Source organism: Candida pseudojiufengensis (genome assembly GCF_024610245.1).
Source record: "Candida pseudojiufengensis strain CBS 10847 chromosome Unknown scaffold6, whole genome shotgun sequence".
Classification (NCBI taxonomy): Eukaryota; Fungi; Ascomycota; class Pichiomycetes; order Serinales; family Debaryomycetaceae; genus Lodderomyces; species Lodderomyces pseudojiufengensis.
In genome coordinates, this window is record NW_026261522.1 from 263,921 (window position 1) to 290,956 (window position 27,036).

At 28.2% G+C, this 27,036-nt stretch overlaps 12 protein-coding genes across 12 annotated transcripts; 7 read left to right on the forward strand and 5 right to left on the reverse strand. All coding sequences in view use genetic code 12, as the record gives it.

Annotated features, from left to right (window-relative positions):
• Positions 1-183: 183 nt before the first annotated feature.
• KGF55_000205 (uncharacterized protein) lies at positions 184-1,296 on the forward strand (the record flags this gene model as incomplete). Its single annotated transcript, XM_051756720.1, has 1 exon — positions 184-1,296. The coding sequence occupies one exon, from the start codon at positions 184-186 to the stop codon at positions 1,294-1,296; it is 1,113 nt and encodes a 370-aa protein (XP_051616943.1).
• Positions 1,297-2,186: 890 nt separating this feature from the next.
• KGF55_000206 (uncharacterized protein) lies at positions 2,187-4,793 on the forward strand (the record flags this gene model as incomplete). Its single annotated transcript, XM_051756731.1, has 1 exon — positions 2,187-4,793. The coding sequence occupies one exon, from the start codon at positions 2,187-2,189 to the stop codon at positions 4,791-4,793; it is 2,607 nt and encodes an 868-aa protein (XP_051616944.1).
• A 37-nt stretch (positions 4,794-4,830) lies between these two features.
• Positions 4,831-6,333, reverse strand: ULP2 (SUMO protease; the record flags this gene model as incomplete). The annotated part of the gene is made up of 1 exon (XM_051756743.1): positions 4,831-6,333. The coding sequence occupies one exon, from the start codon at positions 6,331-6,333 to the stop codon at positions 4,831-4,833; it is 1,503 nt and encodes a 500-aa protein (XP_051616945.1).
• Positions 6,334-6,754: 421 nt separating this feature from the next.
• Positions 6,755-7,426, forward strand: KGF55_000208 (phosphatidylinositol N-acetylglucosaminyltransferase; the record flags this gene model as incomplete). Its single annotated transcript, XM_051756754.1, has 1 exon — positions 6,755-7,426. The coding sequence occupies one exon, from the start codon at positions 6,755-6,757 to the stop codon at positions 7,424-7,426; it is 672 nt and encodes a 223-aa protein (XP_051616946.1).
• Positions 7,427-8,510: 1,084 nt separating this feature from the next.
• CSP37 (Csp37p) lies at positions 8,511-10,067 on the forward strand (the record flags this gene model as incomplete). The annotated part of the gene is made up of 1 exon (XM_051756765.1): positions 8,511-10,067. One exon carries the CDS (start codon positions 8,511-8,513, stop codon positions 10,065-10,067), a length of 1,557 nt encoding a protein of 518 aa, XP_051616947.1.
• Positions 10,068-10,335: 268 nt separating this feature from the next.
• Positions 10,336-12,000, forward strand: PRS (putative proline--tRNA ligase; the record flags this gene model as incomplete). Its single annotated transcript, XM_051756776.1, has 1 exon — positions 10,336-12,000. The coding sequence occupies one exon, from the start codon at positions 10,336-10,338 to the stop codon at positions 11,998-12,000; it is 1,665 nt and encodes a 554-aa protein (XP_051616948.1).
• A 122-nt stretch (positions 12,001-12,122) lies between these two features.
• Positions 12,123-12,506, reverse strand: KGF55_000211 (Arf family guanine nucleotide exchange factor; the record flags this gene model as incomplete). The annotated part of the gene is made up of 2 exons (XM_051756787.1): positions 12,123-12,401; positions 12,504-12,506. 2 exons carry the CDS (start codon positions 12,504-12,506, stop codon positions 12,123-12,125), a joined length of 282 nt encoding a protein of 93 aa, XP_051616949.1.
• A 492-nt stretch (positions 12,507-12,998) lies between these two features.
• On the forward strand, positions 12,999-14,840 carry PIN4 (Pin4p; the record flags this gene model as incomplete). The annotated part of the gene is made up of 1 exon (XM_051756798.1): positions 12,999-14,840. The coding sequence occupies one exon, from the start codon at positions 12,999-13,001 to the stop codon at positions 14,838-14,840; it is 1,842 nt and encodes a 613-aa protein (XP_051616950.1).
• Positions 14,841-16,032: 1,192 nt separating this feature from the next.
• Positions 16,033-17,466, forward strand: PTC2 (type 2C protein phosphatase; the record flags this gene model as incomplete). The annotated part of the gene is made up of 1 exon (XM_051756809.1): positions 16,033-17,466. One exon carries the CDS (start codon positions 16,033-16,035, stop codon positions 17,464-17,466), a length of 1,434 nt encoding a protein of 477 aa, XP_051616951.1.
• Positions 17,467-18,318: 852 nt separating this feature from the next.
• On the reverse strand, positions 18,319-20,293 carry KGF55_000214 (uncharacterized protein; the record flags this gene model as incomplete). The annotated part of the gene is made up of 2 exons (XM_051756820.1): positions 18,319-19,406; positions 19,552-20,293. The coding sequence occupies 2 exons, from the start codon at positions 20,291-20,293 to the stop codon at positions 18,319-18,321; spliced, it is 1,830 nt and encodes a 609-aa protein (XP_051616952.1).
• A 787-nt stretch (positions 20,294-21,080) lies between these two features.
• KGF55_000215 (uncharacterized protein) lies at positions 21,081-23,102 on the reverse strand (the record flags this gene model as incomplete). The annotated part of the gene is made up of 1 exon (XM_051756831.1): positions 21,081-23,102. The coding sequence occupies one exon, from the start codon at positions 23,100-23,102 to the stop codon at positions 21,081-21,083; it is 2,022 nt and encodes a 673-aa protein (XP_051616953.1).
• Positions 23,103-24,876: 1,774 nt separating this feature from the next.
• Positions 24,877-26,871, reverse strand: KGF55_000216 (transcription factor TFIIIB subunit; the record flags this gene model as incomplete). Its single annotated transcript, XM_051756842.1, has 1 exon — positions 24,877-26,871. The coding sequence occupies one exon, from the start codon at positions 26,869-26,871 to the stop codon at positions 24,877-24,879; it is 1,995 nt and encodes a 664-aa protein (XP_051616954.1).
• Positions 26,872-27,036: the final 165 nt, after the last annotated feature.

Below are 27,036 nucleotides of genomic sequence, written 5' to 3' on the forward strand. Positions count from 1 at the left end.
GTTAGCTTTCACTTCTTTCATGGAAAGATGATCATCGTTCGAGTTCTGCTAACTATTTTTCTAACTCTATTTGGTAGCCGTTTGATCTGATAAAATCGAGTGAAAAAAGGTTACAAAGATTAGCCACTGGAATTTCAATTCAAATTAAATGTCAACCTACTTATAAAAGACAATCTATACAACATGTTTAACAGATTCAAATTGGATTTTGGTAAATTGAAAATTGATTTGAAATTTATCGGAGATATATTTATACTAGCTGGTGCAGGATTATCAGTTTATTATTTATTGAACACAATACTAAATGAATATTTAGATAATACGATAAAGAATAAAGAATCTGAAAAAAAGGGTAAAGGAATTTTGAAGAAGATTCAAAATTCAAATCCTCATTTAAAAAATATATCACTAAATCAATATGAAAAATCATTATTAAATTCATTAGTTACTCCAGATGAAATATCAGTAACTTTTGATGATATTGGAGGATTGGAAGATATCATAGACGAATTAAGAGAAGCAGTAATATTACCATTAACAGATCCAGAATTATTTGCTGTCCATCTGCATTTAATCAGATCACCAAAAGGGGTTTTATTTTACGGTCCGCCTGGTTGTGGGAAGACAATGTTGGCAAAGGCTATTGCCAAAGAGAGTGAGGCTTTTTTCTTGTCGATTAGAATGTCAACTATTATGGATAAATGGTATGGAGAATCAAATAAAATTACAGATGCTATTTTTTCATTGGCAAATAAATTACAACCTTGCATTATATTTATCGATGAAATTGATTCATTTTTGAGAGATAGATCCTCGAGTGATCATGAAGTAAGTGCCATGTTAAAAGCTGAATTTATGACCTTATGGGATGGTTTAAAATCGAATGGGCAAATAATGGTGTTGGGTGCGACTAATAGAAAGAATGATATAGATGAAGCATTTTTGAGAAGAATGCCCAAAACATTTCCTATAGGTAAGCCTAACACCGATCAAAGAAAAGCTATTTTAACAAAAATTTTAAAGGATGCAAAAGTCGATGAAAAAGAATTCGATCTTGAATATATTGTTCAAGCGACTAGGAACTTCAGTGGATCTGATTTAAGAGAGTTATGTAGAGAGGCAGCGATTTTGCCTGTTCGTGAATATATCAAAGAGAATTATAATTATAAAAGTGGCAAACTTAGCAGGGATGAAAACGATGATTTGCCGGTTCGATCCTTGAAAACAAGTGATTTTACTCAGAATCTCGTGACAGGAGTAATGAATGGTGGAATGCATACAATGGCCCTTGATTAGATGTGATAGATTTTTAATGATTAATGAGCTGAACAACTATATTATGATAAAAAATTAAATTGTAGTGCATTGCTTAATTTGAAAACATGTAAATTTTTTTTTCATCTCGAAGTAAAAAAAATATTCTAACTTCAACCTATATTTTCATCTTTCTTTTGAATTAGATATCATTTCTCAACAAAGATTGACACATTGCAAAGTATGATCTAAATTTGACCAAGCGTTATAATTTTGGATGGAGTCAAAAGAAATGTTGACTTTTTCAAGATGATGAACGTCTATTCAAAATTAAATCAACAAAGTTCAATAAAGAATCCATTTTCGATCAAAAGGATAAATCATCAATATCAAGAATGTTAACGAAGAATGGCCTCTTCGAAGATCCTTATGTCTGTACTCCGTGGTATAATGATTCAAAGCGAGGCCTAAATGGAATTCACGACTAATTTGGCTTCTACTCTTAAGTATTGAATTAGAATTAAATACACTATGGGAGTTGGAAAAACTAATATAAATTTGGATATATTGGGATCATAATTAGTCTGAAACATTTATCAGAGATGTTCTGATCGTCATAAATTCGTAGGTATCTTTGGATTATTATATTTGTACTGCTCTATAATGTTCCAAGCAATTACAACGATATATTCTCACTTAACAACTACTTGCATTTAAACGTTCCGAACTCTAAAGAGAGTATAACTAGAAAAGTGTAGCTATAACCATCATGATGAAGTTTGTTTTCGACTTGATTTAATTCTTCTCCATAATTTTTGAGCTGAAAATAGCAAACCAAAGCCGCACAAATAAATTAATTTATGGTTGCAAGAAACTCTAAGGGGTTTCAAGATAAAGAATTGCCACTAAAACTCATCCTACAAAACTAGATCATGTCTAATTTGTTGAGGCAACTAAGGCAACCATTGTTCCCATGCAAACCAATTCGACCTATAATTGACAGATCTTTACTTCATCCAAGATTTTATTCAACTGATATAGAAAGTTTAAAGAAACAATCCGACTCAACAGAAACAGATAATTCAGTAAATGCAACAGGAGTAATAGACAAAAATAGAAATGAAGTATTGTTATATTATTCCTTTTCATCATCCAGGAATATTGTAAAACAATACTTGATGAGATTATTTTCTGCTTTTCCTTTTAGTCAAAAATATAATGAAGATAATCTAAAAGATAAAGTGATTAAAATTTCATCACCTTTACCATCAGATTCAAAGATCACAGAATTGGTACCACTACTTAGAGATTCGGGTGCATTTGTTAAATTTCAGTTTCCACCAGACGAAACAGCTAGATCTTTTATCACCGAAGTCCGATCAAATGTAAATAAAAATGATGCTAAAAGACTTGATAATTTTGTTTTAAAAACGTTGAATTACGTATGGAATAGATCCCCAAAAGTTTACAGTGTCAAAGGTATACCTTGGATTGAAGATTTAAGAAGATTCCCTAGTGCCAAAATTGGTATCAAATATGAAGGTAATCCTTTAACAGAAGAAGAATTATATGTATTGTTCAGGAGATATGGATTGATCGATGATATCAAAATTGAACCTACTGAATCGTATGTTCTATTTCATGATATTCGCTCAGCCATATGTGCAAAGCATTGTATAACTGGCATGGTATTGAATGATGGGGAAACTACAATTCATATTAAATACGTACCTATAAAGAAAAACAATTACATTATTGATTTTATAAGTAATCATACAAAGATTGCTATACCGATAATTTTAGCACTTTTAGCCACATTCGCAGTTTTGATTTTTGATCCAATTAGAGAATTTTTCATTCAATACAAAATAACACACAGTGCCAATTCATTAGAGCATTATAAACAAAATAAATGGTTCAGGTTAATATATATACCATATAAAAACTTGGTGAGTGCGATTTCAAATAGTTATGATTATATTGATACACAAATACATGAAGTAGCTGGGTTAAAGTCAGACGAGGATGAATCTTGTAACACAGAAGCTCAGTCAATTCATGATTTGAAAGTTGAAAATAATATGTTTTGGAAAGAACGATATGAAAAATCTAAACAATTGAAATTATGGATTTTAGAAAATTTGAATAGTTACATTATCGTGAAAGGTCCACAAGGTTCAGGGAAAGAAGAATTCGTTTTGGATCATTCATTATTAAATGATGAGAGATTAAGCAGAAAAATATTGGTTCTTGAATGCGATGAACTTAGCAAGGCTAGATCTGAGAATTCGTTGATTAGCAGTACAGCTTCTCAATTGGGATATTTCCCAGTTTTCACATGGACAAATTCTATTTCTCAATTTGTTGATTTAGGAGTTCAAGGTTTAACTGGTCAAAAATCAGGTTTGAGTGAAAGTAAAGAGACTCAATTAAAAAATATGTTTTCTTTAGCAACTCAAGCAATTAGACATATTTGCGAGGAAGATTATACTAAATATGTCAGATCTACTGAGAAAAGAAATAAGAAGTTGTCAGATGAAGAAAAAATTGAAATTTTGAGACAAGAAGACTTTTTATCTCAACATCCTGAGTCTAAACCTATTATAGTCGTTAGTAAATATTCGAGAAGAGCAGATATTCAACTGAATGATTTTATTTATCCATTAATTGCTGACTGGACATCAGGTTTAATTCAAAATAATATAGCACATGTGATAATTTTGACAGCAGATGTAGGATCTATTCAACATTTAAATGATGCATTACCAAATCAAGTTTTTAAATATATATCATTAAGTGATGCATCAATGACAAGTTCAAAACAATATGTTTGTGACGTTTTAAAAGTAAAAGATACAACAACCTTAGATACATGTCTTGAACCTTTAGGAGGTAGAATGTTAGATTTACAAGCATTTATTAGACGTATCAAATCAGGCGAAAGTCCAGAACAAGCTATTACAGAGATGATAAATCAAGCAGCTGAATTAATCACAACTTTCTTTTTAAATAATAATACATCGAAGATAGAAAATGGGGATAATAATTGGAATCCAGCTCAAGTTTGGTTAATTATGAAAATATTATCAAATTCTGATGAAATTAATTATGCAGAATTAACCAAATCACCATTATTTAAAAGTTCAAAAGAAACTATGAATACTTTAACGACTTTGGAAAAATATGATTTAATAACTTTAAAACGAGATAAGGGAGTTTTGAACAAGATAAGTACAGGAAGACCTTTATTTCAAGCAGCTTTTGAAAATATAATAAGTGATTTAAGAATTTGGAAATTATATGAGACAAACTATTTAACTGAACTTATAACATTAGAGGTTCAAAAAATTCAAAAATTTGAGAATGAATTGACATCAATTTATAAAATAGGAAGTAAAATTGATGGAAGAATTGATTATTTAACGAAAAAGATTGAGGGATCAAATAATAAAATTGTATCTTATGAAAAAGAAATTGTTGATATTGCTTCATACAAAGCTCAACAAAAACCTCATTCCTTTTTAGGCATTAAATTTTAAATTGTATATATACATAGTTTTAAAGCACATAACATTATTATAATAATTTATCATTAATCATTTCATAAACCATACTACGTCTAATTAATTTCATATCATTTTGAGAATAATCAAGATTTTTATCTTTTGAAATATATTTTGCAGCAGTACAAGTAAATACTCCACAATCTGAACCATTATTTTGTTGAGGTGAATCAAAATGAGAAATTAGTTCATAACACATTTTAGATTTACCTAATCTTTCTGCTTCTTTATCCATATACATTTTTAAGTTTTCAACAGCTTGTGGATTTCCTGACATACTTAATGAATCATAATATATTATTGTTTTTTTTAAATTATCAATCACCGATAATGCCCAATGAGTATTACTAATATTTACAGGTACTAAAATTTTATCTTTTGAAAATACATCTATTTTTTTCCTTTTAGCCCATCTCGAGACTCCTTGATATCCCTTTTGTTGTAAAGTTGAATAAAAATGAGTAGTCCAACCAAAAACTTTTGGATTTTCTTTCATTATAACATTAAAATAATAATCTATTACGTTATCATTAAGCCATCTACCATCTTGTAAGGTTTGTAAATCACCGGTGGTTAATTCTATTGAATATTTATCAAGTAAAACGTTTCTAGGGTTTGCCCTCCAAATATTTTGTACTTTTAACAATTGATCATCACTTAAAGGGGTGATTTTTGATAAGGAAGCTAATCTTCTTTTTGTAATAATATCTTGAATTTTTGATTGTGACAGCTCATACGCTGAAGTTAGTTTGTTTGATCGTAAATTGGAAATTAAATCATCTACTATTGAATATTTGTTAACAGATATTGGTTTCGATGGAATGTAGTAGTTAAGTATTGATTGTTGATAATTGGAAATGGTTGGAGATATGTCAAGTAAATTGTCGGAATCGGGACTTCGTTGTGACATCGAGTTTGATCGAGATTCATCAGGTATAAGACCTTTTCGCTGTCTTGAATGATTATATCGCACAGGTTTTGCTATTGATAAGTTTGTTCCATATTGAGAGCTCTTTGATGATATTTGATTCTTGAGTTTCCTTAAAGCTAACTCTTTAAGCAATTGACTTGAAGAATTTTGATGAGGTTTTACCGGTTGTTCAGCAGGCGGTGACTGCTGTTGAAAACTATCATAATCTATCAATATACTATTTTCCTTGATATGATCATTAGTAGGAATCTTGTTTATGAAATGATAATCATTTGTAATAATATTTCTTTCACCCAAAATTTCAAAATCTGAGTCTTCAACAACACTTGAAATATCTTGATTTTGGGCTTCTATCTGGGTTGACTCTTCGATGGGTTCAATTTGCTGTGTGTTACTGGTATTTTCTTTTGATGAAATTAATGACTTCAAAAAATTGATAATCATAATGATGAACTTCCACAAAGAGAAAGTCTTTTCGTTGTTTGAAACTATATTCTTTTCATTTGTTGATGAATTTGTAAAATTGTAGGAAAGGTCTTGCTGTAGATATAACCTTTCACTATTCAAGATAGGATTATTATACATATATTTGGATGAAGTATGTTTAAAACATTAACAATTTTTGATGTTTCAAGTTTGTGCTATTAATTTTCGTTAGCCTAAAAATATAGTCGCTTTGAATTTTAAATACCAAGTGGAGCCCTCAGAACATCATTTTCTTTAGCACAACAGAATGTCCTACTATACGTAAAGTGGATCTAAATCAGAAACATGTTGAACAAATTTTACCCTATTTAACAAAAGACAGATGTGAGTGCTACTTATTGATGGAGTTTCCACCAATTTTCATACAAGGTCACGTGAATGAATTTACACTAAGAAAAATTCAAAATTCAACTCAATTTTCTAAGCTTGACAATCACATATTTCCAACCATTTCACTAAATGCTCAAAATGAGGTATTGAAGATAAAATATAATAAAAATTAAATTTTAAATTTACACGAATGTCATCTGCGAAGGATTATATCTTGAAAATTGAACCTACAATTGATGTAAATGATGAGGAGGCTATAAAATCAACCAACATTTTAAAATTCTCATTATACCATAGAAAACAATCACTACTTTTCAGATTGAAACCACTATTGATGATGTTGAGCTTGACTTTGCTGGTTGTGTTTCTAATATTGAGAAGGAATTCAATCTTTCAATTGCATCAACTTGACGTATTTTCATTGATAATCTTATTGTTGATCATGATATCATTTTCATCTATTCAAGAACCTAGTGATTCCTTAACAATAATCAAAGGTGTAGGAGCTCAATTAGACTCAACCAAACTATGGTCATTTCAAAACCTGAATACATTTATACCTATCAACAATATGATTGATTTAGTAATTCATGAAGGGTTTCATGGATATGGACAAGTTATATTTTATTTATGTTTCTTATGTAAATCAAATTTGACTGATAATGAAGAAAATGATTATGATAGTAACAATGAGAAAAATGATAATAATGAAATTATAAAAATTGTGTTTAAAGAATTTTTACCTAGAAAAGATGTTTTGTTAAAGGTTAGGAAATTAAGTAGAAAAGTGTTGTTTGATGAAGCTCAAAGGTATAGTGCTAGAGTTATAGATGAAAACAATCAACCAGAACACATTATATAACTAAGTTGTGATTAAATGTTTAATAGTATTTGTTTTCTACTCTATTACGTAATTTTCAGATCTAAAACCATAATAACCAAATTTGGTAGCAGATTAATTTCACATTTCCATTAGAATCTTTTTGACTTGAGCTTTCAATGAATTCCCTAGGTAAGTTATAAACGACATTCTACGAGGGATTAAACAATGGTAACTAGTCTTGCACTCCTTATGAATTGAATATTAGCTTGTACTTAACTTTAATGTATGGTGGACCAAATTTAAAACATATTCTCCTTATAAATAAAATAATGACTTCATATAATTCCCCAGATTTAAAACATTTAATAAAATACCGCTTAAAATTATTACTAGCATCAGATTTCTACAGACACAAAGTGTTAACTTTTTACGATAAATTAGAATATAAAATTGCTATTTCATATAAAAAATTAACATCCGGGAAAAACTTTAAAATCTTCGAAGTTCTATAAACAAAATCGAAATTAGTATCACAATGCTTCAAAATTTCGGGACTAGAGCACCAGAAACTACCAATAATTAGTAGATGGGAGACTTGTCTTATAAACTGATTAAGAAAATAATTAATTTACCGAATGAAAAGACAAACTTATGCAAATCAATCAAATGAGTTACACTTTTTGAATGATATTATAACATTATAGCAATTGAATAATCGTGATTTATGTTTATTTCGGCCATCTTCACAAAATCTCAAACCTTAAATTGATCAAACCTTGTACAATTTTCTCTCTGTTTCTCTCTAGTCCAGGCTATTATATTTTTTATATTATTAATTTTTTTATTTCAAATTAGGAAACCCCTTAATAAAACAGCAAACTAATAAATTAAAAATGTGAATGATTAAATATTAATTAAAAACTTTATTAAAAACTATGTTAAATTGAAGTTTAAATTTTCAACATTTTTATTCAATTAGAATTTCAAATTATTTAAATAAAAACTCAATTCTTTTTTTCTTTCTTTTTCCATAAGAGATTACAAGAAACAACAATCAATTGAATCAATTAAGGTATCAATTGAAGTTATAATCAATTCAATTAAAGAAGTATAATAAACAACTATGTCAGCTGGTAAATATTTATTAGGAACCGCAGCAATTATTGGTGGGGTTTGGTATTATGATCAAAATGTTCAACGTATTTTACCAAGACAAGAACATAAAGAATTAGCTCATCAAACTCAAAAAATTGATCAACAAGTTTCAAATTTAAATAATAAAATTACAAATAAAATTGATGAAGCTAAAACTAAAATTAATAGAAAATCTGATTCAATTAATGATCAAGTTAAACAATCTGATGCATATAAAAATTTAAAAAAGGATGAAAAAGAGTATAAATATTTTGTAAAAGATGCTACTACTCCTCGTGATGAAAAATCAATTTTTACTTTAGGTATGCAAAGATATATTGATTTTATAAATTGTTTAGGAGAAGGTAAAGTTAAAACTGGTGAAACTCAATATAGTTCAATGGGTGAATTACCTGAAGTTAAAGAAGAACCCATTTTTGGTAATTGGTTTGGAAAAGCTGATAATAAAGTAGATGAAGCAAAGGCTAAAGCTCAAGCTGAAAAGGATAAATGGACTTCTTGGGGTTCAAAAAAAGCTGATCAAGCTCAAAATGAAGCTGAAAAAAACAAAAATAAATTAATCAATTGGGGTCAAGATAAAGCTGATCAAGCTGAACATGAAAAAAATAAATGGACTTCTTGGGGTTCAAACAAAGCTGATGAAGCAAAAGCTCATGCTGAAGGTAAACAAAATGAATGGAGCAATTGGGCTTCTGAAAAAGTTGAAGGTGTAAAAGATGATGCTGAAAGACAAAAAGATAAATTAGTTAATTGGGGTAAAGAAAAAGCTGATGAAGCTGAAGCCAAAAAGAATGAATGGACTTCATGGGGTCAAAAGAAAGCTGATGAAGCAGATGCTGAAAAGAATAAATGGACAGCTTGGGGATCTAAAAAAGCCGATGAAGTTCAAAATGATGCTGAAAAGAATAAAAATAAATTAATTAATTGGGGTAAAGATAAAGCTGATGAAGCAGAAGCCGAAAAAAATAAATGGACTTCATGGGGTTCAAAAAAAGCTGATGAAGCTCAATACGATGCTGAAAAAAACAAAAACAAATTGATCAATTGGGGTCAAGATAAAGCAGAAGATGCTAAAGCTGAAGCTGAACACCAAAAGAAATCATGGTTCAATTGGGGTAACAAAAAAGCTGATGAAGCTCAAAAAGAACTTGATAAAAACACAAATGAACTTCAAAAATATGCAGATGATACTCAAAAATGGGCAGATGAAAAATTAAACGCTGCATCAAATGAATTAAATAAACAATATGAATCATCAAAACAAGAATTTAATAAACAATATAATAATTTAGAAAAACAATTTAATGATAGATATTCAATAGAAAAAGAAAGAGCTTTAAAATCTTATGAAGATGCTAAAAAGAAATTTGAATCATTAAGTCAAAATATAACTAATGATCCTAAAAAAAATGAACAATTAAATAAAGCTAAAAATGATTTTTATAATTCTTTAGAACATTTAAAAGTTTATGGTGATGATGTTTATAATGATGTTAAAAAGACTTTAGGTGATTTATTTAAATAAATTATATATAACTTTTAAGATTAATTTTATAAATGTAATACTACATTGAACTTAGAAAATAGAGAATTGAATCGAAACTCTTTACTCGATATAATAACACCTGATAGCCTTAATAAGTTTTAAATCTCACGGAATTTATTGGAAATCCTCGACTATGCGATTCATTGAAAAAATGGTAGCATCCTATTACGCTCCAGATTTTGTATATTTGCAACACTTCCATTACTATGAACTAACCACTACAAATTCAAAATAATCTAGTAATGATATGATCAAAAGAATACCTAAGCTTTATGCAAACCAACTACTGAAATTCAAATATGACAATTCAATCCCTACATCAGAATTATTAACTAAATTAGGAATTGTTTCATATCCCAAATCAGGATTAGTTAATTGGTCAAAAATTGGTCTATTAATTCAAAATAAAATAAATAATATAATTCGAAAAAATTTAGATTCTATAAATTTTGAAGAATTAAGTTTATCATTATTATCAAACAAGACAAATTGGATTAAAACAGGAAGATGGAATCAAAAAGATATTTTTAAATTAAAAAATGATGAAATGTTATTAGTTCCTACATGTGAAGAAGATATAACAACATATGTTAAACACAATCTTGAAAGTTATAAACAATTACCTTTAAAATTTTATCAAATTAATCAGAAATTTCGTGATGAAAAAAGACCAAGAGGTGGTTTATTAAGAGGTAAAGAATTTTTAATGAAAGATGCTTATTCTTTTGATTTAAATGAATTAAAGGCTTTAGAAACTTATAAATCTATTGTTGGATCATATCATAAAATTTTTAATCAAATTGGAATAAATTATGTAAAAGCTCAAGCTGATAGTGGTGATATTGGAGGGGATTTAAGTCATGAATGGCATTATTTAAATGAAAATGGTGAAGATACTGTTTTCACTTGTAATTCTTGTGGTCATGTATCTAATCAAGAAAAAACAATAGCATATCCTACTAAAAATGAAGAAATAAATGGTGGTGATGTATCAGTCAAATATTTCATAACTGATGATAACTCCACATTAGTTTGTGCATATTATCCATCTAATAGAGTATTAGAACCTAATTTTATAAAATTGGAAGTACCAGATATAAACCTTAAAACATCATTAACAGAATCTCAAATATTAGATAAATTCTCAAAGGAATCAGAAGAAGATTTATCAAAAAAAGTTGTCAGAATAATGGATTCAAGATTAAATTCAAGATCTAATTTCCCTGATTTTCCAATAAATTTTGTAAATAGATCTATGATAACTACATTAACTGATATTCCAATAGTATTAGCTGAATCAGGTGAAATTTGTGGTGAATGTGAAGAAGGTCATTTGACAAAACTGAATGCTATTGAAATTGGTCATACTTTTTATCTTGGTGATAAATATTCAAAACCTTTAGATTTAAAAATTGATATACCAAAAAATGATAAAGTTGAAACTAAGAATATTATGATGGGATGTTATGGAATTGGAATTAGTAGAATTATTGCAGCAATAGCTGAAATAAATAAAGATGAAAAAGGTTTAAGATGGCCTAAAAGTATAACACCTTGGGAAGTTACAATTGTTGAGACTAATCAAAATCCGGAATTTAAAGAAATTTATAATGAATTGGAAAATTTTGATTATAAATTAGATGATAGAAATGATGTTTCTTTGGGTAAAAAAATTAATCAATCAAATTTATTGGGGATTCCATTAGTTGTAATTTTAGGTAAAAAGTACCCAATTGTTGAAATAGAAATAAGAGGTAAACGGATTAAAGATAAAGAGATTAAATGGAAACATTTATATGATAAGAAAGATTTTCAATGGGATGTTGAATATGAAAATGGAAATGATATAAAACATTATGTTCATAAAGATCATTTGATTAGAGTTTTAAATAGTTTGTTAAAAGATATGTAAATAGATATATAATTTTTTCAATTATACTAATATACAAAGATTGATTGAAATTAAGTTAAGTTTGCATTACAATCACCTCGAACAATCCACTTCTTCCTAACTCTCCCCCTTTAATCATTCAATTAAGCAGTAAATTTACCTGTAATTTTAGCAAATACATGTAAAATAATAACTGAAAATATAAAACCAACAGCTAAAAATAAAACAACTAAAGGATCAACTCTTAAACCTTGAGCTTCATCAGTAAATAATTTCATCATTGTTGATGATGATCCACCTGCTCCTGCTGATCTTGTACTTAATGGAGTTGCACTTGAAGTTTGTGCTTTTTTATCTGCTGTTGTTTTTCTTTTTACTGCATTTCTTAACCCTCCTGGTGCTTGATTTGATGAAGTTGTAGACTAATACGATTGCTTGTTAGTATACTTTAATATTATGTGATTAAACCACGTGTCATATATTAATTGGACAGCTAATTGTTTCAATAAAATCTGATTACATACCATATTGGTGAGTTATATTATGAACTTGAGAGTTGTAATTAAGTAATCTAATCTATACAACTTAAACCTCACACGTATTAGTTAAGTCCAAATTTTTCAACACATAATCAAATTGAGTTAAGCTACCAGCTGTAAGTTACATCCACGCGCGTTATCTAATTCTTGCTACCAATTTATTAAGTAAAAATTAATACCAAAAAATCATTAGAAAAAATAAGTTAATAATTCTCTCTCTCGACAAAAAAAAGAAAAATAGAATCAAAGTTCTTAAACTTGTTTTCTATATACTTTTTTAATCAAAGGGACTAATCAATCAATCAACACAAGTATAGAAAGATCAACCTACATAGTATCCCAACTCTACAAATTCAAGTGAAAGACGTCACAACCTTACACATTTTTAAAAAATCAATCAAACTATAGGAAAAGTCTCCCTTAAATATTTAACGTCAACGGTTGTAAGAAAAAAAAGTTATTTCTATCCAATAAACAATCATGGATTTCAGAAATTTATCAACAACTCCTAATCAAATGGATCAATTAATGCAGCGTCGTCCGTCTTTGTCATCACTATCTTCTGCATCAGGTTATTCAACTTCTTCAACTCCTTTTTCAAATAATCAACAACAACACCCACAAAATTTAAAAATTTTAAATAATTCAACAACGCCTCAATTATCAAGTCAACGTTTAAGTGCTGTTAAAAATTTACCTACATCATCATGGTTGAATCAAACAGGTACATCATCTTCAGTTGGTCCTTGGGTTGAACAACAACAACAACAAACTTTAGATGTTTTAGATAAAAAGACTTTGGAAGAAACTACTGATTCTAATCCTTCAACAAATAATAATACTATTGTTAATAGATCAAATAATGTTATTGATAATAATAATGTAAATCATAACATTAATAATCCTAATGAAACCAAACAAGTTAATGATAATGATAATAATGATAATAATGCCAACAACAACAACAACAATAATAATAATAATAATAATAATGCTAATAATAATAATAATGTTAATGATGATGAAATTGATGATGATGAATTAATTCCAACAGCGATAGTAATAAAAAATATTCCTTTTGCTATAAAAAAGGAACAATTATTAGATGTTATGACTAAATTAAATTTACCATTACCTTATGCATTTAATTATCATTTTGATAATGGAGTATTTCGTGGATTAGCATTTGCAAATTTTACATCAACTGATGAAACTTCAATGGTTGTTAATCATTTAAATGGGAAAGAAATTGGTGGTAGAAAATTAAGAGTTGAATATAAAAAAATGTTACCAGCACAAGAAAGAGAAAGAATTGAAAGAGAAAAACGAGAGAAAAGAGGTCAATTAGAAGAACAACATAGATCAAATTCAAATGCTTCTTTAGCTTCATTATTATCTCAAGCTTCAACTACTGCAGCAACTAAAAATTTAAGTGTTGCAGGAGGAGGAATATCAACAACAACTCAAGAAAGAATATTTTTAAATTTACCATTTGGTAATACACTGTTTAGTATATTACCATTAGAATTAAATTTAAATGATCCAGAAATTTTAGAACTTTATACTCAATTAATTTTATATCGTGATGATATAACAAAATCAATATTTGAATTAGCTATATCACCATTAAATTTAAATATTAATCAAAGAAAAATTATATCCTACATTTGTAATTATTTAAATTTATTAGAATTATTTGATAATGGATTAATTATAATAAGGAGAAAACCTGGTTATATTTCAATTGCTATTCAAAGTCAACAAGTAGCAGCACAAACTCAACATCAACAACAACAACAACAACAAGTACCACCACCACATCATTCAAGTTCAATGATAAATTTAAATCAATTAAGACAACAAAATTCAACTCCTGTAACACCTCAAAATCATCAACATCAACAACTGCAACAACAACTGCATTATCATCCACAACAACAACCTGTTCCACCACAACAATCTCAACAACAACCACAAAGACCTTATTATCAAAACATTCCACAGCATAGATCATATGTTGATGTTAGATCAACACCACCATTAAACAGTTTCAATCAACAACAACATCACCAAAACCAACATCCACAACATCATCAATCACAACATCTTCAACAACAACAGCAACAAATTCCACAACTGCAAGTTTCACAACAACAACTTAATCATCATCATCAATCACAATATGATTCACCAGCATCAACAACTTCAAGGTTCCAACCATTTAGTCAACATGTATCAACAAGTTTTACATCATTACCACCAACATCAAATAATAGTGGTGATGAATTTAGTACAACTAATGGAATATGGGGACCAAAATAAATATAATTATGATTTTAATGAACGTTAAATAATAAATTGATGAATTAATTAATTAAATAGATTTTCTAACTTTTAATAAATGAATAACATTACTTTAACTGAATTTGTGAGTTTACTCTTAGAGTGTATCAACCATTAGCATTTAGTAAGTAGTAAGCTGTAATAGTTATAGTCGGAATTAAATTTTTCATGATTTGAATCGTAGAGTAAGTTATATAAAATTTTACGAGTCTAAAAATAAATTATGGCGTTCGAAAGGTCGACCTATATATTGAAGGGTCTAGAGCGAAACTTGGACGAAAATATCAGATTCCTTAGTGCGACCCTGGAGAAAAAAGACTGAACCCCAGAGAGAGTTATTATTTTTACGAGATAAAAAAAAAATATAAAAAAATTTAAGAATTATTGTTTTGTTTCAGATGAGTCGGAATTTACAGGACTATTTTTTAAAACAGTTGTCTCAAGTTTTGAAGCGTAGTAAACAATCCTGTATTGAATTAGTTACAACTCTAATGATCTACCTATATTGATCCATATAGTATTTAATTATACAATCTTCTTGTATCTGTATATATATATTAGACTATATATTATTATTCAAATCTTATCTTTTAAAAATAAAAGTCGTTGATTGTTGAACAAAAAAAAAAATTTCTTTTAATTTTATTATTAGTCTTTACTTACATAGTTAATAGTTAACTATTGTACATAGTTAAGCTTAATATTTACGCCTTTTGAAATCAATTCTCACTTTAAAAAATTAACAAAAATTATAGAGAAGAAGAAGAACAAGAAGAAGATTTACAACCAACTATTAACAACCAACAATCAACTATATTTGACTTTAAACATTGTGTAATATACAGATTAGCATATACACTGGCATTATATTCCAAAACTAATTCCATTTTTTCAATCAATCAATTAACACAGACTCTATAATTTTGTTCAATTCCCATTTTTTACATTTTTACATTTTCATAGTCATCAACAATTTCAATTGATTCACTAGATAAAATAAACAATAATACTTTCAAATTAACGTGTAGAATAATTCACTGATCAATTATACTATAATAGAGATCAATCATATTAGAGAATTTACATCCATTCAACAATTGTACACCAGTATAAAAAAAAAACACGATAAAAGATATCCCCATTATAAGATAAACAATTTTTACAACACAATATGGGACAAATTCTTTCACAACCAGTTACTGAAAAACATTCAGAAGAAGGTCAAGATAAATATTTAGCATATGGTTTATCAAGTATGCAAGGATGGAGAGTTAATATGGAAGATGCTCATACAACTATTTTAAATTTATCAAATATAGAAAAAGATGAAGAGGATAGTAATGATAGTAAGAAATCACAACCTAATTTAAAAGAAAACGATGAAGAAATAGATCCAAAAACTAAAATTGATTCAAATTCAAATACACAAACTGAACTTAATAACAACAATAATAGCACCAATAATGACGATAATGAACATATAGCGTTTTTTGGAGTATATGATGGTCATGGAGGTGAAAAAGTTGCTATTTTCACAGGTGAAAATTTACATACAATTATAAAAGATACAAAAGAATTTCAAAAAAAAGATTTTATTGGAGCATTAAAACAAGGATTTTTAAATTGTGATCAAGCTATATTAAATGATTTTCATATGAGAGATGATGAAAGTGGTTGTGCTGCAACATCAGTTATAATAACTGAATCTAAAATTTATTGTGGTAATGCTGGTGATTCAAGAACTATAATGTCTATAGATGGATTTGCAAAACCTCTAAGTTTTGATCATAAACCAACTAATGAAGGTGAAAAAGCAAGAATAACGGCTGCTGGTGGTTATGTTGATTTAGGTAGAGTTAATGGTAATTTAGCATTATCAAGAGGTATTGGAGATTTTGATTTTAAAAAAACTGCTGCATTACCTGCAGAAGAACAAATTGTAACATGTTATCCAGATGTTATTATACATGATATTGATTTTTCAAAAGATGAATTTATTATATTAGCATGTGATGGTATTTGGGATTGTTTAAGTTCTCAAACTTGTATTGAAGCTGTAAGAAGAGGTATATATCAAGATAAATCATTAAGTTTAATTTCTGAAGAAATTATGGATTTATGTTTAGCTCCAACATCAGATGGTTCTGGAATTGGATGTGATAATATGTCAATTATTATAGTTGCACTTTTAGATTATACAAAAAATGAAACTTTACAAGAATGGAAAAATAGAATAAAATCAAAAATAGACAGCAAGGAAAAACCAGAATCATTTGGAGGAATTTCAGTACCTTACAAGGATTTAAAAACTTCATTATATGGAGAACATGAAAGTTTTAAATCTTTTGATCATCATGATGAACATGAACCAGATAATGATGATGATGAAGAAGATAAAACTGGTATATCTTTAAAAAAATTATTAGCTTCAAATGCAGTAACAAATGAAAATGGTGTAATTTATTTAGATACAAGTTCTGCTAAAACTTTATTAGAACATTTTAATGTTCAAACTAATAATAATGATCAATTAGAAGAAATTCATGGAGATGATGATGATGAAGACGTGGAAGAAGAAAGAATTGAAGAAATAGAAGAGAAATAATTAGTATTAAATTTGGCTTACCCTAATCTCTTTTAAATATATAATGTTAAAGTAATTGATAATTGTAAGTACTCATTTGTTGTAGAATTGAGCTAATATTATCAGAACTACATTTATTTTATGATGTCAATAAGAAATTCTTATGCTTATTAATTTTTGAACAGGGAAAACCATATCGTTTAGTCTCAGACTTACTAGTTGAAATAGTTTAACTTTATCAAATATCTTTCAAAAGGGATTTGATAAACTGAAAAAACAGATGATTATAATCTTAATCCTGACTTCGATGTTGTAGAAACAACTATCCCTACAACTGTATTCAAATTAGTAAAGTGTTTATAGTCTACAATCGAATAATTACATTTATGTTCAAGAAGACAAGAGACTAATTACAATTTTCAATTTATTTGTATGTTAATTGTCGACATTATTTGAGACTGGTATTTATTGTTGATAGAAATACTAGATTGTCCTTGTATAGAGTTAACCTTCTTTTTTTGGTGTGGATATGATCGAACATTCATGAAAAATTCGGATGAGGAATATTAGAGGTAGTTATTCCTCATGTATTAGGGTAGTCTCTGACTATATATTTGATTCGTAGGTAAGTTTATCGAATTTTTGCATTCCTCAAACCTTTTTCACATGTTATAGTACAAGATTTTGATTATCACACACGATTATATAGTACATGTATTATTATAGTGGTTAAAAGTTGATCTACTTTTTTTTTTTTTTTATCTACATTTTAAAACATTTAATTTTGTGTCATGAATCTTATGTATTCAGCTAGATCTACCTAATTACATATAAAAATAACCCTTACAGTTAAATTGAATCATATATACTTTCTTATTTCTTCAAGATTCTTCTAAAAACAATTCTACCTAACTTTTTAAAAAATTCAAGAATTGGATCATCATCATAATCATTAACAATAGCAGTACCGTTTTGTTTAATACCTTGTTTTTCATGATCTTTATTCATTTCTAATGATTGAACACTTTCTAATTTATGATCTCTTGATAAAAATGGGAAAATAATTAAAGGACCACACATAACTAAACCTGCAATACAAAGATATTTTTGAACTTCTGCATATGATCTAACTACTGCAATTCTTTCTGGAGTACCCCAAAAATTTTCTAAAATAAATTCAAATGGTGCACCATATGCATAAGTTGCTAATATTGTTGAATTTGAAATATTCATATCTTCCATATTACTCAAGATTAATTCATGCATTTTATTTGACCAAATTGCTCCACTAATTGCATTCCCAATTGCAGCTCCAACATAATAACATGCTAAATGAATTGAAATTAATATACTCATATATTCATGACTTGTAACTGAAACAATACTAACTTGAGTTGCAAAATGGAAAAAACCAGCTCCGAACCCCATTAAACATAATCCACCAATAACTCCATTTAAATATTTTTGACTTTCAATCCCATCATTTGAACCTCTAAAATGAAATAAAATACCTAAAGATATTGCATACATACAACAACCAAATATAATAAAAGCTTTTAATCTTCTAACTTTAACTACAATTAAACCAAGAATTGGACCAACAATACATGTAACAAATGAATATAATTGAGAAATTCTTGTAGCTGCTTTTATACTAGCATTCATACCAACTACTAAAACAGTAAACATAAAATCATTTGGTAACATATAAATACAATTAACAAATATAACAATTAAAAAAGCAGACCAAACACCTCTATCTTTCATTAAAGCAAATGGTAATAAAGGAGTTGAAATAAATTTAGCTTCCCAAATAATAAAAATTGGAATGAAAATTATACCAATTATTAATGGAACTATAGTTGAAGCTTCTTGCCATTTTGATTTAACACCACCAGCTAATGTAATTGGTACCAAGATAAATCCTAATATAACAGTCACACAAAACAATCCAACACAATCTAAATCCCAAAATAATTCAATTGCCAATTGTTTCCAAAATTTTAAATTTTTTTTTAGAATGTGGATTAAATTTTTTTTTATCTAATTTTAATTGTTTCCAATCTTCAGTTTTACTTGCAGTATAATTCATATGAATTAACATACAAATTAAAGGTAAACAAGCTAATGGAGTAATAAAAGCCCACATTGCAATACCCCATTGCCATGAATAATTTGTAATTATAGCAGAAACAATATCACCACTTACCCAAGTATTTATAATTAAACTTATACCAGGAATATAATTTACAAATAATCTAAAATTTAAATTACTCATATCAGCCATAAGAATTAAACTAATTGTAATTAAACCAGTTACTCCAACTGTATAAATAACAGCACCAGCTGCAAATATTTGAATATTATGAGCTTGAGATTGTAAAATAGTACCAACAACATGAAATAATAAACATATTAAATATAATTCTAATCTACCAAATCTATCTGATACTCTCGCAAAAAATGGTTGACCAACTGCACTTGCAACAGATTGCATAACTCCAATAGTAGCATATAATGAATGTTGATTATATGATGATGTAGCATAAACTTGTAAATTTCCCTTTATAATAAAATCTAATCCATAAGCATAACCTTCCAAAAATATACATATAAAAAATATAATTCTTGCAATTGTACTTTTATATTGAGAATTCATAATTTCTGATTTTCTAACTCCAAAAGATTTTACAGCATGTTGTAAATTATTTGATGGTAATTCACTATTAATATCTTGTTCATCAGTTATTACTGCTGTTGATTGATATTTATAAATACTTGACCTTTCAGTTTCATCGTGAATATCAGGTTTAGTAAAGCTATTAATGCTATCCTCAGACTTAGTCATTGTTATTGATGATTGTTTGGTTCATACGACCAACAAATTTGAATCAAAATCATCAGAATTTTCCCAAATATAAATATTCTTTAAAACCCGTAACATGGATACAACAACAAGTAAGATCCCCAAACTCGTAAAGTATTTCATTAAAACTATATTACGAATTAATAAAATTTAGATAATCAAAACTTTATTTGATTCGATATTTCAAATATTTATGAATATTTCAATTGCCAAGATCAATATCCTTAGATCTTTTTTAAATTTTAAAGTTACGTCCTTTTAAGTTAATATTAATTTTTCAATTTTACAAAACCGAACCTTGTTTTAAACTCAAACTCGCTCAATCCTGATTGGTTTGGTTTAATTGTTATGTTTAGACTATTCCTTGTATTTGTTTCCATAATTTCTAATTTGGTTGATGTAACGTATCCTTGATATTATACTTTTGTACCTCGAATCTAAACCTGGGGGAATGAAACACATTTTAGCCACCATCGCCGTATGTATAATTCACTCTTTGAACTATTATTATTGGGCAATTCATGTTGTCAATTTTAAGCAATACAATTAGTTTCTTGTTGATCTCTGAGAATTACATTATAATATTTCTTTATTTTGTTTTTTCCAGATCAAGACTCCAAATGTTTATCTAAATCAATTGTTTGCTTTGTTAAACTGAAATTTATATATTATTAAAATTGTACATAAAACTGAAAATGCTAACTAATCAACTATATACACTATTACAAAAACTATCATATTAGGACTTCAAAAATCTTTCATATCAAAGTTATTGAGTTTTTGATGATTCAGATCGTCCGAACACTTTTTTATATGAATTTTTAAAGAATTTGAAAATTGGATCATCATCATAATTATTAACAACAACTACTCCATCTCTTACAATACCTTGTTTTTCATGATCATGATCTTGTTCTAAAGATTGAACTGAATCTAATCTATGATCTCTTAAAAGTAATGAAAATACAATTAATGGGAAACAAAGTACTAAACCAGCAATACAAAGATATCTTTGAACTTCTGCATAAGATAAAACAACTGCTTGTCTTGCAGGAGTTCCCCAGGTATTTTCTAAAATAAATGTAAAAGGTGAATTATAAGCTTCAGCTGCTAAACCTGTAGAATTACTAATATTCATTTCTTGCATTTTATCTAAAATGACTCCATGCATCTTATTCGTCCAAATAGCACCACTAATTGAAGTACCTAAACATGATCCAATCCAATAACTTGCTAAATAAATTGATATAACAATACTCATATATTCATGATTTGTTACAGTTGTAATACTGACTTGAGTTGTATATGTAAAAAATCCAGCACCAAAACCCATTAAACATAATCCACCAATAACACCATTTAAATATTTTTGACTTTCAATTCCATCATTTGAACCTCTAAAATGAAATAAAATACCTAATGAAACAGCCCAACAAATACATCCAAAAATAATAAAACCTTTCAATCTTCTAACTCTTGAAACAACTAAACCTAATAATGGACCAACAATAACAGAAACAAATGAATATAATGATGTGATTCTTGTAGCAGCTTTAACACTTGCATTCATACCAACAATTAAAACAGTATACATAAAATCATTTGGCATATACCAAATCCAATTAATGAAAATTGCAATTAATAATGCTGCCCAAACACCTCTATCTTTAATTAATACAAATGGTAAAATTGGAGATTTTGCAAATTTAGCTTCCCAAAGTACAAAAATTGGTATAAAAACAACACCAATAACTAATGGAACAATAGTTGAAGCTCTTGCCCAAGTAGAAGTAACTCCACCTGCTATTGTGAAAGGAACTAAAATGAATCCTAATACAATTACAATACATAATAAACCAATTACATCTAAATCCCAAAACATATCAACAAAAAAATTTTTCCAAAAAGTCCAACTTAATTTTGAATGAGGATTTAATTTTTTAACTTCTAGATTCAATTGTTTCCATTCTTCAGTTTTACGTGCTTTATATATCATATGAATAAAACAGGCAATGAATGGCAAACAAGATAATGGGAAAATAAATGCCCACATACCAATCCCCCAATTCCATGAATATTTGGCATTTACTGAAGCTTGAACATCACCACTAACCCAAGTATTTATTATAAATGGTAATGCTGGGATAAATACAGCACATAATCTATAGTTTAATGTTGATGCATCTGATAAAATGATTTGAAATAATACCATTACACCAGTAAATCCAATTTGATAAACAACTGCACCACCAGCAAATCTATTAATATCATAAGCTTGTGATTGAATAATTAAACCAATTGAATAAAATACTAATGCAAATAAAAATAATTCAAGTCTACCATATTTATCTGATAATCTAGCATAAAAAGGTTGAGCAACACAACTAATAACTGATTGCATAACACCAACTGTTGTAAATAAAGAATGTTGTTGAAAAGATGAAGTTGCATAATATTGTAAATTTCCTCTAATTGTACTTTCTAAACCATAAGAATAAGCACAAAAAAATATAGTTGTGAAAAATACAATTTTTAAAAATGGTTTATTATATTGAGAATTTAATAATTCAACTCTTCTTATACCGATTGATTTTGTAGTTGTATTTAAAGACTTTCTATAATTATAATTGTCAACATTTTCTCCATTTACTTGTTTAGTGATAGAATCATCATTTGATGAAGTAGTTTGAGTTTTAGCGAAACTTGATTTTTCAGTATGATCTAAATGGTGGTCATTTGATTCATTTTTTGTGATACTATAATTATCAAATTGTTGTTGAGGATTCAGCATCTTCACCACTGCTTTTATTGATAAATGATATAAGTATCAATTATCAATCTTAAATCAATTTAAAGAAACCTCTTGTGTTTTTATATCGATTTTGTATGAAACCTGATCCCTCATTCTAAATCCAGATTTTCAGCCTTAATCAAAAAATTTTATTACTATGACAACATTGCTTTTTGAGATAATAATTTATTAAAGTTTCTTGTCTACTAAGATGCATCTTGTTTCTTCAAAAATGTAACTACTTCCGATTTGTTTGTTTATTTGAAAAATTTTAGTTTAATCATGTAAGATTCATTATTTTAATTTTGTGTGACAAACTAAAAATTATCTTTTTAATCTTTTTGATCAACTTGAAATCTTCAAAGTTTTAAGTATTTTTAAATGAAACAATACTATAGTAATAGGCTAAGTTTAGATTAACAATGTTTGCCTTATGCATAATGTGACTTGTTATACTTCATACTTCAAGACTTTGCATATACGTTTGATGACTGAAAAAGTTTATTACTCAAAGATTGAGGTTTATGAATAATTTGGAACATCAATTAAGTAATATTTAATGACGGAAGATTATTTGATGTAACCCCAAATCCACATATAAACAGTTTCATCGATGACTGATTGATGGTAAACACAACTGCTCGCACTTTTTCATCTTGTACCTTATGAAAACAATAAATCTTAAATCACTTTATGTCAACCAAATTTTAGACGAAACCAATTCCCACCCCCGAAGAGACACAAAAGTTCATGATAATTAAGAAATTTTTCACTTTCCATCTCAATTTTTTGTATCTCAAATTTCCATTCCTCCATGTACAATTAAAGTATTCGTATCGCATCACTAATTTAACTTTTTACTTATACTTTGAAATTAATCATTTTCCTTTTTTTCTTGTTGAAATTATGACCTTTTACGTGATAGGTTAAAATTTTTTATCATGTAATAAATTCCATAATTATAATTAATTTGAATTAAGGGACAATTAATTTCTTTTTATTTCAAGTGATGATTAGTATCAAACATGGTAAATTCAATCCACCATAATTTTGTCCATGAAGTTCATCAATCCTTAAAGTTTCAATTACATTGAGTCTGAAACTGTCAACCATAACTCTAATATGAGCCCGAACTCGGATAATGTAAATCAAACAAAATTTTCTTTAATATGTAGAACATATGTTTCATTACCTAAATGTTTCAGAATTTCTTTTGTTTTGTTTCACACGAAACTACCTACGTGCAATTTTTTTAAGATGTTCCAATCGTAGTTGATATGACCAAATTGAGGAAAAATAGAATCGAGTGATACCTAAGTTCTGTCTTTAGGTCATTTAAAACTTTTTTAACCTTTGAGATAATCAATCAAATAAGGTGGTAAGAATTAGACATGATTAAAATTACATTTAGGTACTATTATCTTGTCATTTTTGATGAATACGGTTTTCTCGATCAACAAGTACAATTGCGTTTTTCACGGAAAAAGAACATTTTGGAGTATTTCTTAACAATTTTAATTACATTGAGGTACGGATGTAAAGACCTAAGTGCACAAATTCAGGACTTTTAAACTATTTGCATATAATTTGCATAAGAATTAAAATTGAATTTGAATATTCACAGAAATATTACAACATCCGTTCAGAATTCATTTATTTTCATCTAAATTAACGTCTCAACAGAACTGAATAAAAGAAAGGAATGATTTTTAAATTAAAAAACCGGACTAAGGATTGCAGTAATATTCATGTACATTCAAAAATATATACACTCTTACTCCCTCTTTAAATCATCAATCAGACCTACAACAGTTTCATTCTTTCTCAATTCTTTTCTTCTTTCAGCTGTAGTCATAGGTTTGGAACCTGTTCTAATTTCTATTTCTCTTCTTCTATTAGCTTCAGCATCTTCTTTAAACGCACGTTCACGTGCAACCGCAATTGCATTCATATTACTTTCATGTTCGGTTCTTACTTTCTTCAAATCTTCATTATATTGTTCAATGGTCTTAATTTCATTTTTAGTTTGACCACAATATTTTTCAAAGTCAACTGGTAATTTTCTTCTCAACGCTAGATCAATAACTTCAGGATATTTTTTCTCTTCTAATGCAAATTTCGCTTTTATTTGTTTTCTTGTTCTATGTGGATATAATTGAGATATTAATGAAAAATCAGTACCAAACATACTAAGAGCTTGATAAAAATCTTTCAATTCTTCTGGTGTCCATTTGTCAGTATATGTTCTTTTACTATATGTAGTTGATGTGACAGGATTTGCATAAGGATTCGATTCTTCTACCGACCTTCCAGAAGTGTCAGCTCTTGGTTTATAAACAACTGCGGATTCTTCACTATAACCCATTTTACCATCAACCATAGTTAATTGAACAGCAGTTGACCTCAGATTATTATCTGCTTCATCATCTTGTAAATCTAGTAGATCACTTCCATTTCTATTTCTAGATTTGTCTCGTTCTTGTTCCTCTCTGATTTCTTGTTCAGTTTTACCTTCATTTTTTAAAGTCGCTTCTTGCAATGAAATACGTTCTTTTCTAGCTCTATCTCGATCCAATTTTCTTTGTAATCTTTTCTCTTTCAACTGCTTTTCTGCTTTTTGAACTAGAGCAAAGTTCGTACTAACTTCACCAACTTTTATTGTAGGTTTACATAAATCAGCCATCGTCATTCCTTCATATTCAAATTTCAATTCTCCATACAAATCCAAATCTTCATCTTTAATTCCCAGGGGTAGTTGAGAAATACTAGTTACAGTAGTAATTAAATTGTCTGGTTCAACAGGTAAATAATCATCTAGCGATATATTTGATATATTACTAAATCCAGTTTCATCTTTGATTTCTTTCTTTGGTGCTCCTTTTCTTCTAAATTTTTTTAATTTATTAGTGGTTGGATCTATTCCAACAACAAATTCTTGACTTATTGCATTTTCAACTCCCAAAGATTTGTTTACTTGGCTTATTGCCTCTTGGTTATTCTTTTCAGGTTCGTTGTCATTCATTATCATACTAATGGGTGCAGCTCCGGGTTTCGATGTGAAAGTTTGAATCACTGGCTGTTGTGCTTGTTGCGGTTGTTGTTGTTGTGAAGGAATTATCTTGGGAGCATTTGCAGACGGCTTTAAAGCTGGAGCTGTAACTGCAATAACTGGTGGAGATGCTAAAGTAATTGAAGGTCTTTTGCTTCTAGATCCACCGACCAGTGATCTTCTTCTTTTAGCTTTTGCAGACGACGTCGGTATTGATATTTTAGCAGAATGATGAATAACATGTCCACCATCTCCATGAGTTCGAAGTGAAATTGATGCGGACCTGCTTCTTTGACCCGGTTGATTTATACCTGACAATCTTCTCTGACTTATAGAATTTCTTCTCGAAACCGGTTTCGATAGATTTTTTTTCAAAACTTCATCTTCTACTTCTCCTTCATCACTATCGATTATGGCTGATTCAGTATTTTGTGTTTTATCCATAGGATCAACATTTTCCTCATTCAAATTTATGACTGGTCTAGTTGCTGTTAAATCAAAACTAGATCTAGGTTTTTTAGAACCTTTGAATTGTGTAGCCGGTGGGGTATCAAATTGTTTATTTTGAGTGACAGAACTTCTTCTACTTGAAATTTGATTTGGTTGACTTATTTGACTTGGTTCTGGTGTGGGAACATCTGATGTTGATATTGGCTTTCTTCTCACTATTTTTTTCACTTTAGGAGTAAACTGACTCCCCTTTTTAACTAAACTACTCATGGTTATTTAATTGTTGTAGTTGAATCTTACTGTTAGATGATATGATGTATATATTGATTTCAAATTTACATGTTTAGGTTTTGTGAGACATTATAATTGAAACAATATTTGACTAGCATAAATTTCATACAAGTCCGAAAAGTACGCTCAGATCATTAAAATAGA